Genomic DNA, 16,791 nt, shown 5'->3' with positions numbered 1-16,791 from the left:
TTGTTTTTAGGATGTTGGCAATGTCTAGGGAAGGAAGAACGGCATCTTTGTTTAATTACCTTTAGATGTGGAGTGTCGTTTGTGGCTCTTAAATGGATGCTGAGTGAAAAGCTGTTTCATTTCAGAAACTTTCATACAAAAATACTGGATCTAGTAGTATGTATTAAGAGATGTGGAACTTTTTCATATGTTGGTTAAAATTATGAAGCAAAAGAACTAAGTTTGCCTTTTGGTTTCATTGTACCTTGAACACTGGGATTCATGAAACCTTAACATTATGATGTTTGAAAAATTTGAAGCTTGATGCTTGAGTAATTTAAAAGAAAGTGTCCAGTTTGATAACTACCAGTAGAAGTGGAGAGTTTGGTGTTTCTTTTTCTCTTTTTAGACTGTCAGATAAATCGCTATTAAATATGATAGTTATATTTGAAGGAAACTTAATATTTAAACTTAATTCTAGGTTTTCCTGAAAAAAAGATTTACCTACCTTTTTCCTTTCATGTTCAAAATATGGAAACAAAGTATATGTTGTGGAATTTTTGCCTAGGTTATAAAGAATAGTTATTGGTGGACAGAAACCATTAAGGTGCACTTGAGAAAGAGACAAAATAGGGATTATGGCCAAAGCATAAAGTGATAATATAAAGGAGAAGTCCATAGCTTTGATTTTTCTAGACCTTTATTGCAATTTTGTCTCACTACTTTTCATAGTTACCCAAGAAATACTTATGAGAATTTTTATATTTGTAAGACTTGATGGAAAGAGAAGAGCAAGTGTTTTCATAATCTGTGTGAACCTGATTTTATGGGGAAGTATTTCTTCCTTTGATTGTATGTAATAGAAAGAGAAAGTAGCTTTTAGAGTCTGCTTATAGATTTTTTCTTATGGTAAATAAAAGAGTAAAAGCTACTTTGGTAGTCAGAAAAATGAAATTGTGCCTCAGTGGTTTATATGTTCGTTATCAGCATTTTCAAGGAAGCAGCAGAATTCAATATGGTATGGAATATCCCAGGTATTAAAAAAGACCCATCACCACTGTTCTTTTAGAAGTTATACTTTTACTTATATTCATTGACTAAATTATATACTTTGGAATCAACATCATCTTTTGACATTATTTGGAATGACCAGCTTCCTTTAAAATTATCATTTGTTTTTATCCTAAAGAACTAAAGGAGTGTCAGTTTATAATCCAGAAGAATGTTCTTATGTTTAGTATGACACTTTTTCAGTGACATAGGGAAAAGGAATGTGTCTCACCCTCTCCTTTTCTCTTCCTTATGTATTTCAAAGCAACATTTTTGCCAGTGGAGAAAATATTTTTTCCTGTGTACTTTAGTAAAGGTTAGAATTGAATGTCAATAGATTATTGGAAATCTTACTTTATGTTACTTTTCTTTTGGATTTATTCCCAACCCTTGGCTTTGGTGCTATGCTTTTATAATAAGGAGAAAATAGGTCATCCAAAACTCTGAAAAGGCCACTTGCTTTATTACTCCTCTGTTGATGTTTGTAGGAGTCAATTTAAATATAGGCAGCACATTTGGGACTTTGTGCATATTAGTGCTTATAATACTTTTAGGTAGAAATTACTATTATTTTAATTATATTATTATTTTTATTATTTTAAAGAAATTATATTCTTTTTTCACATTTGTGGTAACAGTTTATAAGAAAGAGTGCTCAAAACCAGAAATTATATACATCTTGTATGATAGTTGTATAATATTCATTTTGCTCTGACTAATGAATTGCTTTTAGAAGTTTAAAGACAAATGAGATCTTTATAGACCATTTTATCACCAGGTAAGACTAATGATATGATCCTAAAAGTGTCATTAACATAAGGAAAAATTAAATACTCTGCATCATGCACGTGCTTTTCTCCTCTGTCCTAAAACACGTGTGTCCTTTGAATTTAGAGGAAACAGGAGACTCCATTTACCTTTCACTTCCCCATGATGCTGGAGTTTGCCCCCTCTTCTGTTCTTCTCTATCAGGCTGGTGGCCACTGTTTCATTTCTGGCCAGTTTCTTATAGGCATATCTACTATCTTACATTATTTTAAAAATATTTTTCCTCATATTCCTCTCCCACTCTCTTTTTTAGAGCAATAGTGGAAAGTTGCCTGATAACAAAGTCATTGCTGGTGAACTAGGCAGTTTGCCAGAATTGAAGAAATATATGAAGAAAGTGATGCCATTTGTCGCCATGATTAAGGTAAGCTGTGGATCTTGTGCAGCTGTGATCACATGGGTAATGGTTAGCTAGGATAGTAGGAGGAAGAGGAAAACTTTGGGCAAGATCTCTCTTAGGAAATCTGCTAAAATAACACTTTTCAATCAGTGGTTGTAGAAATGAATGATCATATTTGGGTTTTACCTGTGAAATTGCTGAGTGTGTTAAAATATGTGTTGTGGAAGAAAAATTGGTTTAGAATTACTGCACTAAATGATTCTCTTCATGTTCTACCTGCCCTTCTTTTCAGTTTGAGGAGGAAGCATATTCTTTGGCTTCCATTAGGGTCTTTTTACTAGATGCTATTACTGGAAACAGGATTCTACATTTTAGAACTAACACCCAAAAAAGATGTCCTTTCATTATAGGGGACTGGAATGCAAAAGTAGGAAGTCAGGAAACACCTGGAGTAACAGGCAAATTTGGCCTTGGAATACGGAATGAAGCAGGGCAAAGACTAATAGAGTTTTGCCAAGAAAATGCACTGGTCATAACAAACACCCTCTTCCAACAACACAAGAGAAGATTCTATACATGGACATCACCAGATGGTCAACACCGAAATTAGATTGATTATATTCTTTGCAGCCAAAGATGGAGAAGCTCTATACAGTCAGCAAAAACAAGACCAGGAGCTGACTGTGGCTCAGACCATGAACCCCTTATTGCCAAATTCAGACTTAAATTGAAGAAAGTAGGGAAAACCACTACACCATTCAGGTATGACCTAAATCAAATCCCTTATGATTATACAGTGGAAGTGAGAAATAGATTTAAGGGCTTAGATCTGATAGACAGAGTGCCTGATGAACTATGGAATGAGGTTCGTGACGTTGTACAGGAGACAGGGATCAAGACCATCCCCATAGAAAAGAAATGCAAAAAAGCAAAATGGCTGTCTGGGGAGGCCTTACAAATAGCTGTGAAAAGAAGAGAAGCGAAAAGCAAAGGAGAAAAGGAAAGATATAAACATCTGAATGCAGAGTTCCAAAGAAGAGCAAGAAGAGATAAGAAAGCCTTCCTCAGTGATCAGTGCAAAGAAATAGAGGAAAACAACAGAATGGGAAAGACTAGGGATCTCTTCAAGAAAATCAGAGATACCAAAGGAACATTTCATGCAAAGATGAGCTCGATAAAGGTCAGAAATGGTATGGACCTAACAGAAGCAGAAGATATTAAGAAGAGATGGCAAGAATACACAGAAGAACTGTACAAAAAAGATCTTCACGACCCAGATAATCACGATGGTGTGATCACTGACCTAGAGCCAGACATCCTGGAATGTGAAGTCAAATGGGCCTTAGAAAGCATCACTACGAACAAAGCTAGTGGAGGTGATGGAATTCCAGTTGAGCTATTTCAAATCCTGAAAGATGATGCTGTGAAAGTGCTGCACTCAATATGCCAGCAAATTTGGAAAACTCAGCAGTGGCCACAGGACTGGAAAAGGTCAATTTTCATTACAGTCCCAAAGAAAGGCAATGCCAAAGAATGCTTAAACTACCGCACAATTGCACTCATCTCACATGCTAGTAAAGTAATGCTCAAAATTCTCCAAGCCAGGCTTCAGCAGTACGTGAACCTTGAACTTCCTAATGTTCAAGCTGGTTTTAGAAAAGGCAGAGGAACCAGAGATCAAATTGCCAACATCCGCTGGATCATGGAAAAAGCAAGAGAGTTCCAGAAAAACATCTACTTCTGCTTTATTGACTATGCCAAAGCCTTTGACTGTGTGGAAAATTCTGAAAGAGATGGGAATACCAGACCACCTGACCTGCCTCTTGAGAAATTTGTATGCAGGTCAGGAAGCAACAGTTAGAACTGGACATGGAACAACAGACTGGTTCCAAATAGGAAAAGGAGTTCATCAAGGCTGTATATTGTCACCCTGTTTATTTAACTTATATGCAGAGTACATCATGAGAAACGCTGGACTGGAAGAAACACAAGCTGGAATCAAGATTGCCGGGAGAAATCTCAGTAACCTCAGATATGCAGATGACACCACCCTTATGGCAGAAAGTGAAGAGGAACTAAAAAGCCTCTTGATGAAAGTGAAAGAGGAGAGTGAGAGAGTTGGCTTAAAGCTCAACATTCAGAAAACGAAGATCATGGCATCCGGTCCCATCACTTCATGGGAAATAGATGGGGAAACAGTGGAAACTGTGTCAGACTTTATTTTTGGGGGCTCCAAAATCACTGCAGATGGTGACTGCAGCCATGAAATTAAAAGACGCTTACTCCTTGGAAGGAAAGTTATGACCAACCTGGATAGCATATTCAAAAGCAGAGACATTACTTTGCCAACAAAGATTCGTCTAGTCAAGACTATGGTTTTTCCTGTGGTCATGTATGGATGTGAGAGTTGGACTGTGAAGAAGGCTGAGCGCCGAAGAATTGATGCTTTTGAACTGTGATGTTGGAGAAGACTCTTGAGAGTCCCTTGGACTGCAAGGAGATCCAACCAGTCCATTCTGAAGGAGATCAGCCCTGGGATTTCTTTGAAAGGACTGATGCTAAAGCTGAAACTCCAGTACTTTGGCCACCTCATGCGAAGAGTTGACTCATTGGAAAAGACTCTAATGCTGGGAGGGATTGGGGGCAGGAGGAGAAGGGGACGACAGAGGATGAGATGGCTGGATGGCATCACTGACTCGATGGACATGAGTCTCAGTGAACTCCGGGAGTTGGTGATGGACAGGGAGGCCTGGCGTGCTGCGATTCATGGGGTTGCAAGGAGTCGGACACGACTGAGCGACTGATCTGATCTGATGTGATCTGAACTTATTAACAGGATAAATGTTGTTTATAGCGGTTAGACCAGGGTTTCTCAGTAATGGCTCTATTTGTATTTTAGATTGGATAGTTCTTGGAAGGCTGTTCTCCTGTGCACTATAGGATATTTAACAGCGTCTTGACTTCTACCCACTGGATGCCAGTAGAATTTCTCCCTCCCCAACTCAAGTTATGACACCTAAATGTCTCCAGACATTGGAGACATTTATCTCCTGGTTGTCTGCTCCCCAATTCCAGCTTCCCCATTGAGGGCTTCTCTTGTAGCTCATTTGGTAAAGAATCTGCCTGCCATGCAAGAGACCTGGGTTTGGTTCCTGGGTCAGGAAGATTCCTTGGAGAAGGAAATGGCAACCCACTCCAGTATTCTTGCCTAAAGAATCCCATAGACAGGAACTTGGCAGGCTATAATACGAGATCGCAAGAGTCGGACACAACTGAGCGACTAAGCACACACACATTGAGAACCTTTGGGTTAAACTCTTAGTTTTCTTCATATAGATAGCTGATCTATGTCTTGAAACCGAAACAAAACTGAATGTTGCTTAAGATCCCAGACTCTGGCCCCAATCCTGTTTTCTGTTACTTCTTAGTTTGGAGGCCTTAGATAAATCACTTGAATTCTCTGGGCCACGAGGTTTTTCATCTATAAAATAGGAAATTAATAAAATCTACCTTTTAGGAGTGCTGTGAGAAGTAAATGAGTTAATACATATAACACATTTTAATACTACCTGTCAAAAAGTAAGCTCAGTAAATTAAAAAAAAAGTTAATCAGTGTCTTCTGCCCTATTAAGCATGTAATGATTATTATACTTTAGATTAATTCTTGAATCTTGGAGGCTATAGATGCCTTCCTGATAAGAAAGCAAAACTCATAGCTTGTCCTGTATTAGAGTAAATTGCTTCTAGGAGAATTAAAAGGCTTTCCTAAGGACACGTAGTCAACTGTCTGAGCCTTATGGTATTTGAAGTTTCAGAAATAATTGAGAATCTTGGCTTGACCTATACTAATCAAGTTATGTTTGTGGGTATACTCATAATTCATTGGTTCTCAGCTAGTGGCATTGGTCCAATGTCAGATCCATTGTCAATATGGGAATCAACAAAATATCCCATTGTTCATTGCACAGGCAATAAATTTTGGTGACATGCTTTACAGAATCCAGTAAAACCGATTCTAAATAATGTTAGATTCAAGGGTTGGCTTTTTGAAAAACCAGTGTTAGAATTTTCAAGTAGTAAAATATTTTTTCACTAATATTGGTGATTTGCCAGGCAAATTAGTAGTTTGTAACCTTGAAAAGTATTTAATAAATCTGGGAATAAGAATGGTTTTCTAGCACTTTATGGGAAAAGAAACAACTTGGATGATAAATGAAGGTAGTGAGTGTCAAGAATCGTGTCAGGTCACTTTCATATAAATAAATGAAACATGTTCTAGGCAGGCTAGCTATATTTGTGCATTTGAGCTTAGGTCTTGAAGGTTTCATCTTGAGCAGCAAATATTTTATTTAATGTTAAAGAAAATTAAGAATAAGGAAATTTTTTTTTAAGAAATGGTTTTTTTATGTTTTAGGATTATCCGAGTACCCATTTAAATCAAGTTTTTAAGATATTTTAAAATATATAGGGATTTTTTTTGTTTGGTTATTTATTTATTTATTTCATTTTGGTGCTCTTATTTTTTTTTAATATTTATTTTTAATTGATCAATGATTGGTTTATAATATTGGTTTGATTTCTGTCATATATCAACAGGAATCAACCATAGGTGCACATATATACCTCCCTCTTAAGTCTGTCTCCTGCCTCCCACCCATTCCTACCTCTCTAGGTTATCACAGAGCCCCAGTTTGAGTTCCCTGAGTCATAAAGCAAATTCCCATTGGCTTTCTATTTACATATGTTTGTATATGCATCCATGCTACTCTATGTCTGGTTATTATTAATTTACTATTCCTTGAAATAGTCTTATTAATGTGGTACCTTAGAAACTTTTAACTTTTTTTTTTTTAGTTAACTAAGGAATATTTTAACACACTTGTTTGATTCCTTGTCAAACAAGTTCTTTGGATCTGCTCTTTAAGTCAGGCTAAATAAACAACGATGAAATCATATTTCCTTTATAAATTGGAAAACCTGTCCTCTAGTCTTTTCCATGCTGTCTTAATCTTATCATACTTTAAATGATAATTACTCTCAGCTAGTAATTTCATTAGCGAGCAAACATAGATAAGGGAAACCATGAGTCCAAGGCCTTTCCTTTAACTGTTCAAACTTGAAGATTTTATCACTTGAGAGACTGATTGCTTTGGCGGAAATATGTTCTTTTCAACATATTCTTAATGTGATTTTGTTTTTCAAAACCATTTTGGCTGTTAGGAAAATCTGGAGAAGATGGGACCTCATGTTCTGGATTTGCAATTAGAATTTGATGAACAGGCAGTGCTCATGGAGAACATAGTCTACCTGACCAACTCTCTTGAGGTAAGAGGGGCCGGGGTTATAATAAATAACTGACTATAGTAAACAGTCCAGTTCTTTTGTTTTATAATAAGCCTTTTTAAAAACTTCATCTTCTGTGTTTAGTACCCTTGCCAAATATACTGGAGGGGGAAAGAGAATGGGTAGTACAGAAGTTACGGGAAGAAGAAATCATCTCTTACCTTATTTCACTTATCAGTTATTCTGTATCTAAAATACTAACTGTATATGCCCAAGTTTTCTCTTCAGAATGAGGAAGAGACCTTATAGTCATATACTTTCAAAATCTCTTATATTATGGGATGCTCTGAATTGCTTCTTTTTCCTACTTCCCTTTAAGACCTCAGATTGACAGATTTGGATTAATTAAAATGCTTGATTCATGGTATACTGTCAGTGGTCCATGTTTGGCCCTTTTTTTTCCTAGTTAGTAATACATGAACATCCATGAATCTACTGCCCAACTCAGGAAACAGAACATTACCAGTAGCTTTCACATATTTGAGTTTCTCCCCATCCCATCTTCCTGCACCAGTGACTGTTTAATATATAGATTCTAAAAATGCTGTCTCTCATTCAACTTAGGAAGAAGGAAAGATAATTTTCTATAGAAAATTGTATTAGAGGACTCAAAAAGTGGTTCTAATAATAATGAAAACCTGGTGGCTCAGATGATAAAGAATCCACATGCAATGCGGGAGACCTGGGTTCGTTCTCTGGGTTGGGAAGATCCCCTGGAGGAGGGCATGGCAACCTACTCCAGTATTCTTGCCTGGAGAATCCCCATGAACAAAGGAGCCTTGCAGGCTAAGTCCATGGGGTCTCAAAAGAGTCCGACACAACTGAGCGACTAAGCACGAAAACAGAACAGGTTTAGATTTTAAGAAAATTGTTTTATGAAATATGGGAATGAAAGAAACGATCATTTCTAAGTAAATATTTTATGTCATGTAATTATAAGTATGTGGGTTTCCCAAAGAATCTGTCTGCTAAACAGGAGTCACAGTTTCAATCCCTGGGTCAGGAAGATCCCCTGGAGAAGGAAATGGCAACCTACTCCAGTATTCTTGCCTGGGAAATCCCATGGACATAGGAGCCTGGCAGGCTACAGTCCATGAGGTTGCAAAGAGTCAGACATGATTTAATCACTAAACAACAGGAACAACAATTATAAATGCATAATTAAGTATTAGTAGACATCTATTTTATGTATTTCTAAATGTTCAAATGTATTCATGGAAGTCAAAACACTGCTTGGATATTTTCATTGGGACAGTGGGAACAATTTTTATTTAGGGTTATCTTATATTCATATATATGCAATTTGCTACATATCTTGAGCTTTTCCAGGCTTCCCTGGTAGCTCAGCTGGTAAAGAATCTGCCTGCAATGCGGGAGACCCCAGTTTGATTCCTGGGTTGGGAAGATCCGGTGGAGAAAGGATCGGCCACTCACTCTAATATTCTTGGGCTTCCCTGTTGGCTCAGCTGGTAAAGAATGTGCCTGCAATGCGGGAGACCTGGGTTCGATCCCTAGGTTGGGAAGATCCCCTGGAGAAGGGAACGGCTACCCACTCCAGTATTCTGGCCTGGAGAATTCCATGGGCTCTATAGTCCATGGGGTTGCAAAGAATCGGACACGACTGAGCTACTTTCACTTTGAGCTTTTCCATTTATTTGAGTGAAAGCTTTTTATCCTCTTTATTGTTTTCTTGTAGGCAGCAGGTAAATGTCAGATTTCCATATAGAAGATGGTAAACATGATTATATAAATAACATACTATGAGACATCCAAGATGAGTGTTAAATAATTGATTATAGATTCCATTTAATCTTTATATGGAAAATAATAAAATGGCACAGATCATTTCATGTCAAGTGGAGAACCTAGTTTTGCTATTTGGTGAAATGAGGTGATGATTAATTTCAATCATATTAAGTGATACTAATGACTTGCATTTTTTCCCTCTCTATTTAGCTAGAACATATAGAAGTCAAATTTGCCTCTGAAGCAGAAGATAAAGTCAGGGAAGATTGCTGTCCTGGGAAACCACTTAATGTTTTTAGAACAGAAGTAAGTTGAAAGAATCTCACTGAATCATTGCATTTTAAGGCTGGAAGAGACCTTAGAGAGCTTTACATCTAAACCCATCATTTTGAAGATGGAAGCAAAGTGAGGTCCAGAGAAGTTAAATGATTAGTTTGACTTAGGCCACATAGTTGGTCAGTAGTGGGACTGGATTTCAGGTCCTCTAATTCCCTAGTTAGTCCAGTCCTCACTTTTCTTTACACTACTGTTACGGTTAGCATCAGATGTTGCTTGTGATTTTAAAATCGAGAATATGATTTTTAAAACATGACTTAAAAAAGATAGTGGACATTGAAATGTGAGACTTTTAAACAGAGAGAGGGAGCTTTCATATTTCGGGTGAGTTTTGGTTTGATAATGTTATTTAAGACTTTTGGCTTCTGGCATAAACCAGATTGATGAATCATTCCATATTTTGCTTGTAATGCTTTTTAAATTTCTTATTTTGGGGCCATTATTGGTGAAGATAAATAGGTTTTGGAGTTTGAGGAGACTGTATTTATTAACTCTTAAAGAGTCCATTCAGAATGGCAGCATTTGGTAAAGTCTGGTGGAGTGCCTTTGTGAGAGTCCATGAAATGCCCTACTTTTCTTAATAAGCAGAAGACTTACATAGATCCTGCTACTCTTACCACATTTCATCAAAAACCCAGCAAACAGAAAAGGCCTCTTTTGAAAGAATGAGGCAATGATGATCATGCAGACCTCCTGAGTTTATCATCAAATTATAAATAGTCTCATTACATTAAGATATGGTGGCTTTAAAAGTACAGTCATTTGAGCCATGGAGATAGGTACATGAAATAGTGTTCCCTATACAAATGTGTTTATTTCAAGCTACTTTCAAGCATTCCCTTAAGCTACTATGTATTTATGTTTCATAACTCTCAGTTAACTTCTTTCACTTAAAATAATGAGCATTGTCTTTAACTATATAGCTTATACAATGTGGAAAGCATATGGTATAGAACTTAGTTTATGCTCAGTAAATGTTAGGCTCTGTCTCTTTCTAGCTATGTGACCTTGGGCTGCATTATTAATCTTCCTGGTTTTCAGCTTTTCATCTGTGAAAAGAGGTCTTAAGGAACTGTTTTTCAGGATATAGGAATGATGTCTATAAAGTACCATCATCTGGTACCCAGTAGGAATTCAGTAAACAGTGGTAGTTGTGGAAGAGAAGATAGAATTGTTGTTACTATCCATCATCAGTATAGATATGTGTATTCATGGTCACTCTTATGTAGGCATTTGGTTAAAAGCATGAGCTTTTGTACATCTTTTCTTTCATACTTGAGTATCCATTGATCTTGATTTTAAAATATCAGAATTAAGTCTGTATTTCCTTGGACATTAAAAGTCTAGCAGACACTCCTCTCTCAGCAGTATTCAGATTTGACTTCTAATAATAGTCATTTTCTCTTTATTTTCTTAGCCTGGTGTATTAGTTTCCCTACTAAATCCTCAACCATTCAGTGGCCACTTCTCAACCAAAATTGAAATCAGGCAAGGAGATAACCGTGATTCTATACTCAGGCGTTTAATGAAAGTGGACCGAGGAATCAAAGGTAAATGGCTTTCCTGAAGTGCATGTTTGGCACTAGCTCATGGATTTGTGAGCAGTGGGAAGAAAGAAGAGTGACTGGCTTGCTTAGGGACAGTCATGTAATGTGGAAAGAATATTGGACACAGAATCAGGTCTCTTTTGCGACCTTCTGACTAGGTAGCTTGGTGACGTGGCCATGTCACTTAAGCTCTAAATTGATTTCTCTTTTCATAAAATGAGAGCACTGGATTACGTGTTTTTCCAGGATTCCATCTAGCTTTATTTTGAAAAATATTGATTGATTGATTTGGCTGCTCCAGGTCTTAGTTACACCATGTGGGATCTTAATTCCCTGACCAGGGATTGGACCTGGGCCCCCTGCATTGGGAGCATAGTCTTAGCCACTGGACCAGCAGGGAAGTACCAGGATTCCATGTAGCTTTAAAATTGTAACAAGCAATTTCCATCTGTCAGAGATATTCAAAATTAAGTAACATGTTCCCTTAATATTCCAAATTAACCTGCTTAACTGAATCTGTTCCTGGGGAAGGAAGAGAAGAAAATAAAATTTTTTGTGTGTCTGCCATGTGTTAGTCATTTAATCCTTTTACAACTCTCTAACATTGAGGGTATTATTCCCTTTTTGCAGATGATGAAATAGAGGTTTGAATGGCTAAATAATTTACAAAGTTCATACAGCTAGTAAATCTTGGAGCTGGAATTCAAACAGTTCAAACACAGGTCTCTTTGTCTGCAAAGCTCATATTCTTTCTTTTAGACAATATGCCTTTGAGTAAAATATGTAAATAATCTTAATTTATTAGCAAGATTAAGTCTATATCTTTTATGATTAGATTTGATATAATAATTTATAGTTCCTTTTTTAAATCACTCAGCTGATCTTATGCTGAGAAGAGTGTGAAGGGAGTTAGTGTGTTTCTAAATTATTTTTCTTCCAAATTATGAAGACAAATTAATGTTGAGATCCCTGTTTTGCATGATCCCTCCCTTCTCTTCTTGATGGCAATCAAGAGTTAATTGGGGCCACATACCATCAGTATAAAAATTTCCTGAAAAGATTTACAGATCCCATACAGTGACCTAATTTTTGACCTTGTATTCAGGGTAACAATATTCCGTTTACATAGAAGACTTAAAATAGCCCTGTGGAATTCATTCTGCCATGCATTTTTTGTTCTCTCGAAATTTTTGAGAGACTATTGTGTTTGGTGTGTGTGTAGAGATAAGTGTGTATGTAAAGACACCTGTGTAGGTACTAAGGGTTTTGGGGAGTCCACAAAGTACTGTTCACTAGGAGACTGCATTTCCTGAAGGAGTAGGGGACTTAACTATTGAAGTACATAATCTCTAAGGAGAAACTGCTGAGTACAGTAAGAGAGGTACAAATACCATTTATAGCAGAGAGAAAGGTGAGCTTATTTGTTTCCAGCTCTGGTGATCAGGGGTGATTTTATGGAGAAAACATCATTTGGATGGGCCCTGTGAGGGGGAAGGGAATGTGTGTGCTTGCACGAGGGAAACACTGACAACATGTTTCACTGTGCACCAGCAATATGTTAGGACTGGGGATGTTTTGTTTTTTGTAGACATTTAAAAAAATTGTGGTAAAATATACAAACCATAAAATTGACCACGTTAATCATTTTTTAAGTGTGTAGTTCATTAGCATTAAACATTCATATTGATGTGCAACCATCACACTCTCCATTTCTAGAACTTTTTCATCATCCCAAACTGAAACTCTATCCATTAAACAATAACTTCCCATTCTTCCTCCTCCTAGTCCCCTTCTAGCAAGAGCTCTTTTATTCTGTGTATTTGACTCTCCTAGGTACCTGTATAAGTGGAATCATGCAATATTGTCCTTTCGTGTCTGTCTTATTTCACTTAGCAAAATGTTTTCAAGGTTTATATATGTAGCCATTTAGCATGTTCCCTCAATAAACCAGGTACTGTAGAATGGTAGTGCCATCCTTGCAACTTACAGGCCACAAAAAGCAGAACTTGAAAATTTTGAAGTGTGAACATACAGGAAGCCATTTTGTGGCCTTCCTTTTTGCTGTTTTATATTGCATATATTAGTCATGAGAAAATTTTGTAACGGGAAGAACTCTTAACTCTGAAGAACAATAAAATAGCTTCTAAAGAAAATAGGTATTTGTGTGCACCCACTGGATAGGATAATTATGAGGTTGTAGTGCATAAGAGGCTTTATTCGTGTGTTGGAAATTGGATTATATAATATAATGTGAAACCTGATTTCCCTTTAAATACTCTCAGATACAGCACTGACTAGGTTCTTTGGAACTGTACTGGTGTGTTTTCTTCAGCTTGTCTTTTCTCACTGAGCTTTTGGCATAATTCTTACTTCCTTTGTTATTCTAGCTGTGAATAATGTTATCATAAAGTGCTTTAAGTTTGATGTTAGTAGCTGCTGTGAATTTTGGAAAATAGAGAAACATTAGGGGGAGTTTGCAATTGATATTCCTCCAAGTATCTACAGAAGAGCTCTAAACTTAAGACTTTTCCAAAAGCCCTCAGGATTCTTTGATATCTAAGAGAACTGAGTATGTGAAATGAAAAAGGAGTGAAATTCAATAACATACTTCTCTGTCTGCTATGATAGCCAGCAAGTTGTCCAATTAGTGCCAATTGTATTGAGGGTGATTATGATCTAGGTCCAGGAGGAACTAAGAGCTAAAATCATCATTTCACTCCACAAAGGCTGTGGAGTAACTATTTGATGATAATGACTTTAAATCACTTAAAACCCATGCCACATATGAACTAATAATTTGGAGGTGAAAAGCTCCATTTCGCATTATCAATCCCTAAGGACTTTCAATCATTCTCATCTTTTCTCTAAGTGCCTTAAATCTTGTGTAGTTGCAGATTTAAATTTCAACATTTTCAATGATAAGACAGGTCTGGGATAAGAAAAGATAGTAAAGCCACTAAGAAAGCCCCAAGAATTTTATTTGCAGTAATGAAGTACATGGGGAAACATCAAAGCAGATGTGTTTTGTCACTTAGGAGCCTGATTGGGTATTAAGGCTTCTTTGAAATAGTTTGATTCAGAATTGCTTGGAATGATGAGGGAGGTCTGTTTCAGAGAGATTGAGATGGAGGGACAGAGGCATATCTGCAGTAAAAAGCCTTGTGCATAAAATCTGCTGGCAGGACTTGTCATTGCTTCTGTAAGAAAATAATTTGATACCACCGATGTGCATGTTGAATTACAATAGCTATTAAAGTGAATTGTATTCTTCCGCTCAAATAAGACCATGGCTGTCATGAAGATTGGGCCTGCTCCTTTCTCATTTTAATTTTCAGGGCTTGTGCTGTATCTAGGGATAGATTATATGGCCTCTGCAGAACCTCTGTAAAGACTCTTAGGCAGGATTGCCTTCATGGTAGTTGCAGGTAATTGCTCTGTAAACCCTCAGATCCCTACTCTAAGCTTGTCATCCTTTAGTCTTTGTTTCCCAAGGATAATAGAATGCCTGGATAACTTGTACTCCTCGAATAGCTGCCAGCTGCATTAATGTCTCCTTTTATCTTTTTTTAAAATCTTATCCCTCTCATGCTAAGAGTCATAGTCTCAAGGCAGCATGAGGGAGTATAGCTCACGGACCACCCAGCAATCTACTTTAGAAAAGGGTGGGAAATAAGTCAGAAGATATCTTCAGTTTCTGTAGATCAAGTTAAGCATAAACTAGCCATGCTGCGCTTAGAATGAGCAATAAGCCCAGAATCAGCATTTGTAGTCATTTATGGTGTTTTTCCACCTTGTAAAATAAAGCCATTTGATGTTGAAAAGTCTCAGAATTGCTGAAATAAATACATTTCTTTTGGGCTCAGTTGTTGGCAGGATTGTTGCATCATAAATTTGTTCAAGGGACAAGCGCTTTCTTTGCCAGGAGCTGTCTTATCAGCTTGCACAAGAGCAGATCAGGAAAATCTCAAGCAGGGGAGGGTTGGAGCTCATCCAGAAGCTCAAAATTCTAAAGTCTGTGCCCTTTCCCCGTGTTCTTCTCCTTTCGTTGTCTCTCATCAGCTTGTTAATACACTTTTCATCATTTAAGCAAAACAAGAATCTGGTAATGCTGTTTCTTAGAGTAGTAATTCTTTTTCCAAAATTATCTTCCAAAAGAAAGCTACAGTTCTTGCCCTTTTAAATATTCTAAGAAGCAAGATAAGAAAAGGAAAACAAAAAACTTTTAGGTTTTTTAATGTTCTGAAAAATGGTTAATTGAAGTGTATTAAAAGTGATTTGAGAGAGCATGTAGGATAATGCTCAAAAATATACTCAATCCCTCCCCTTGGTTTATAATTCCAGATGTGTTATACAGAAGTTCTGCCAGTTTTTGATCTGGGTAAAAGCCGACAGAGGATGAAGATTTATTAGATTTATCTTTGCTTTCTGAGTTTGGGTCCTGTTTAATAACCTGATGAAAATATTTTTTAAGATATAATGAGTGTGTTTAAAACATGAATTATGAGACTCAGGCATGGGTTTGAGCCGGTGACTGTAATTAAATGTTCGTATTGCTACTTTATTTTGCTGTAGACCTTTCCAAAGTGAAACTGATGAGATTTGACGATCCAGTGTTGGGGCCTCGGCGAGTTCCTGTCCTGGGAAAAGAGCACGCTGAAAAGACCCCCATTTCTGAGCATGCTGTTTTCCACGTGGATCTCATGAACAAGAAAATTCATCTTACTGAAAATGGGCTACGGGCAGATATTGGTGATACAATGATCTATTTAGTTCATTAAACAAAGGCACAGGAGATTTACCCTGGTTTTTGAGGATATTACTGCTATGATTGTGCCTATAGGTAGGCTCTGAGAACCTTAGGCTGGACCTAAATAGATTTAATTTCTGACCACCAAATTCTGCATGTACTTGTAACTATACCAAGTTTTCTTCAATTCCTGGACCTAATAAATTTTTTTTCCTTATTGAGGCCTCAAATAGAAATAGTTTGTACCATACTTTGTTTTTTGTTTTTGTTTTTTAACAGATGTTTGCTGTTTCCCAGAAGCTGTGAGTACTTCAGGTTAATGCAAAAGTGTCAGTATGCTTCTTGTATGAGCTGTACTTCATGTTATTTATGAGGGGTAAGGAGTAGCTAGCAACTTTTTTATTACATCCGTTATGGAGTTAGCTGTTTTTCTTTTTTAAGAAGAGTAATTAGATAATCAGTTTTCCTTTTTAAAAAGAACTCTGATGATGATTTTAAAAGAACAAATGAGAATATTTTGATTTGATTGTGATCACTCAGTATTTTGTATAAAGAACAAATAGGTCTTAAAATAATTTCTTTTAGCTTTGATATATTCAGTTAGCCACCAACAGTATTTTTTCAAGGCTAGTATTGATAATTTATAAATAGTTATTTGATTATATTAAATTTAGGTGTTTTAAAGAAGAGAATTTTTTCCGCCCTCAGAAATCTGCATTTATCAGATTTACCTTTAGTCCAGTTGTGTTTAAAGATCAAGCCAACAGTATTGCATATTTATTTTTTTTATTCTTTCTGGAATGTCTTTAGATATTGTCTGTGTCATCTCTTTTCATATGAGGAGAAAATATTAGATATTGACTGATAGCAAGAAA

The 16,791-nt window shown here is 36.7% G+C and overlaps 1 protein-coding gene across 2 annotated transcripts in view; it reads left to right on the top strand.

The window, feature by feature from the left end:
• The window catches only part of LARS1 (leucyl-tRNA synthetase 1), a 70,561-nt gene extending 54,428 nt beyond the window's left edge, over positions 1-16,133 (top strand). Inside the window, 5 exon segments of one of the 2 annotated variants that reach the window (NM_001102492.1) lie at positions 2,111-2,221; positions 7,418-7,522; positions 9,497-9,592; positions 11,040-11,172; positions 15,742-16,133. In NM_001102492.1, coding sequence (NP_001095962.1) covers positions 2,111-2,221; positions 7,418-7,522; positions 9,497-9,592; positions 11,040-11,172; positions 15,742-15,947 — 651 coding nt within the window. In that variant the 3' untranslated portion in view covers positions 15,948-16,133. 2 annotated transcript variants of the gene reach the window in all.
• The last annotated feature ends 658 nt before the right edge of the window (positions 16,134-16,791 follow it).

This window comes from Bos taurus, chromosome 7, assembly GCF_002263795.3.
Source record: "Bos taurus isolate L1 Dominette 01449 registration number 42190680 breed Hereford chromosome 7, ARS-UCD2.0, whole genome shotgun sequence".
NCBI lineage: Eukaryota > Metazoa > Chordata > Mammalia > Artiodactyla > Bovidae > Bos > Bos taurus.
The sequence above is the reverse complement of the archived record's forward strand: the minus strand, read 5'-3'. Positions and strand labels throughout refer to the sequence as shown.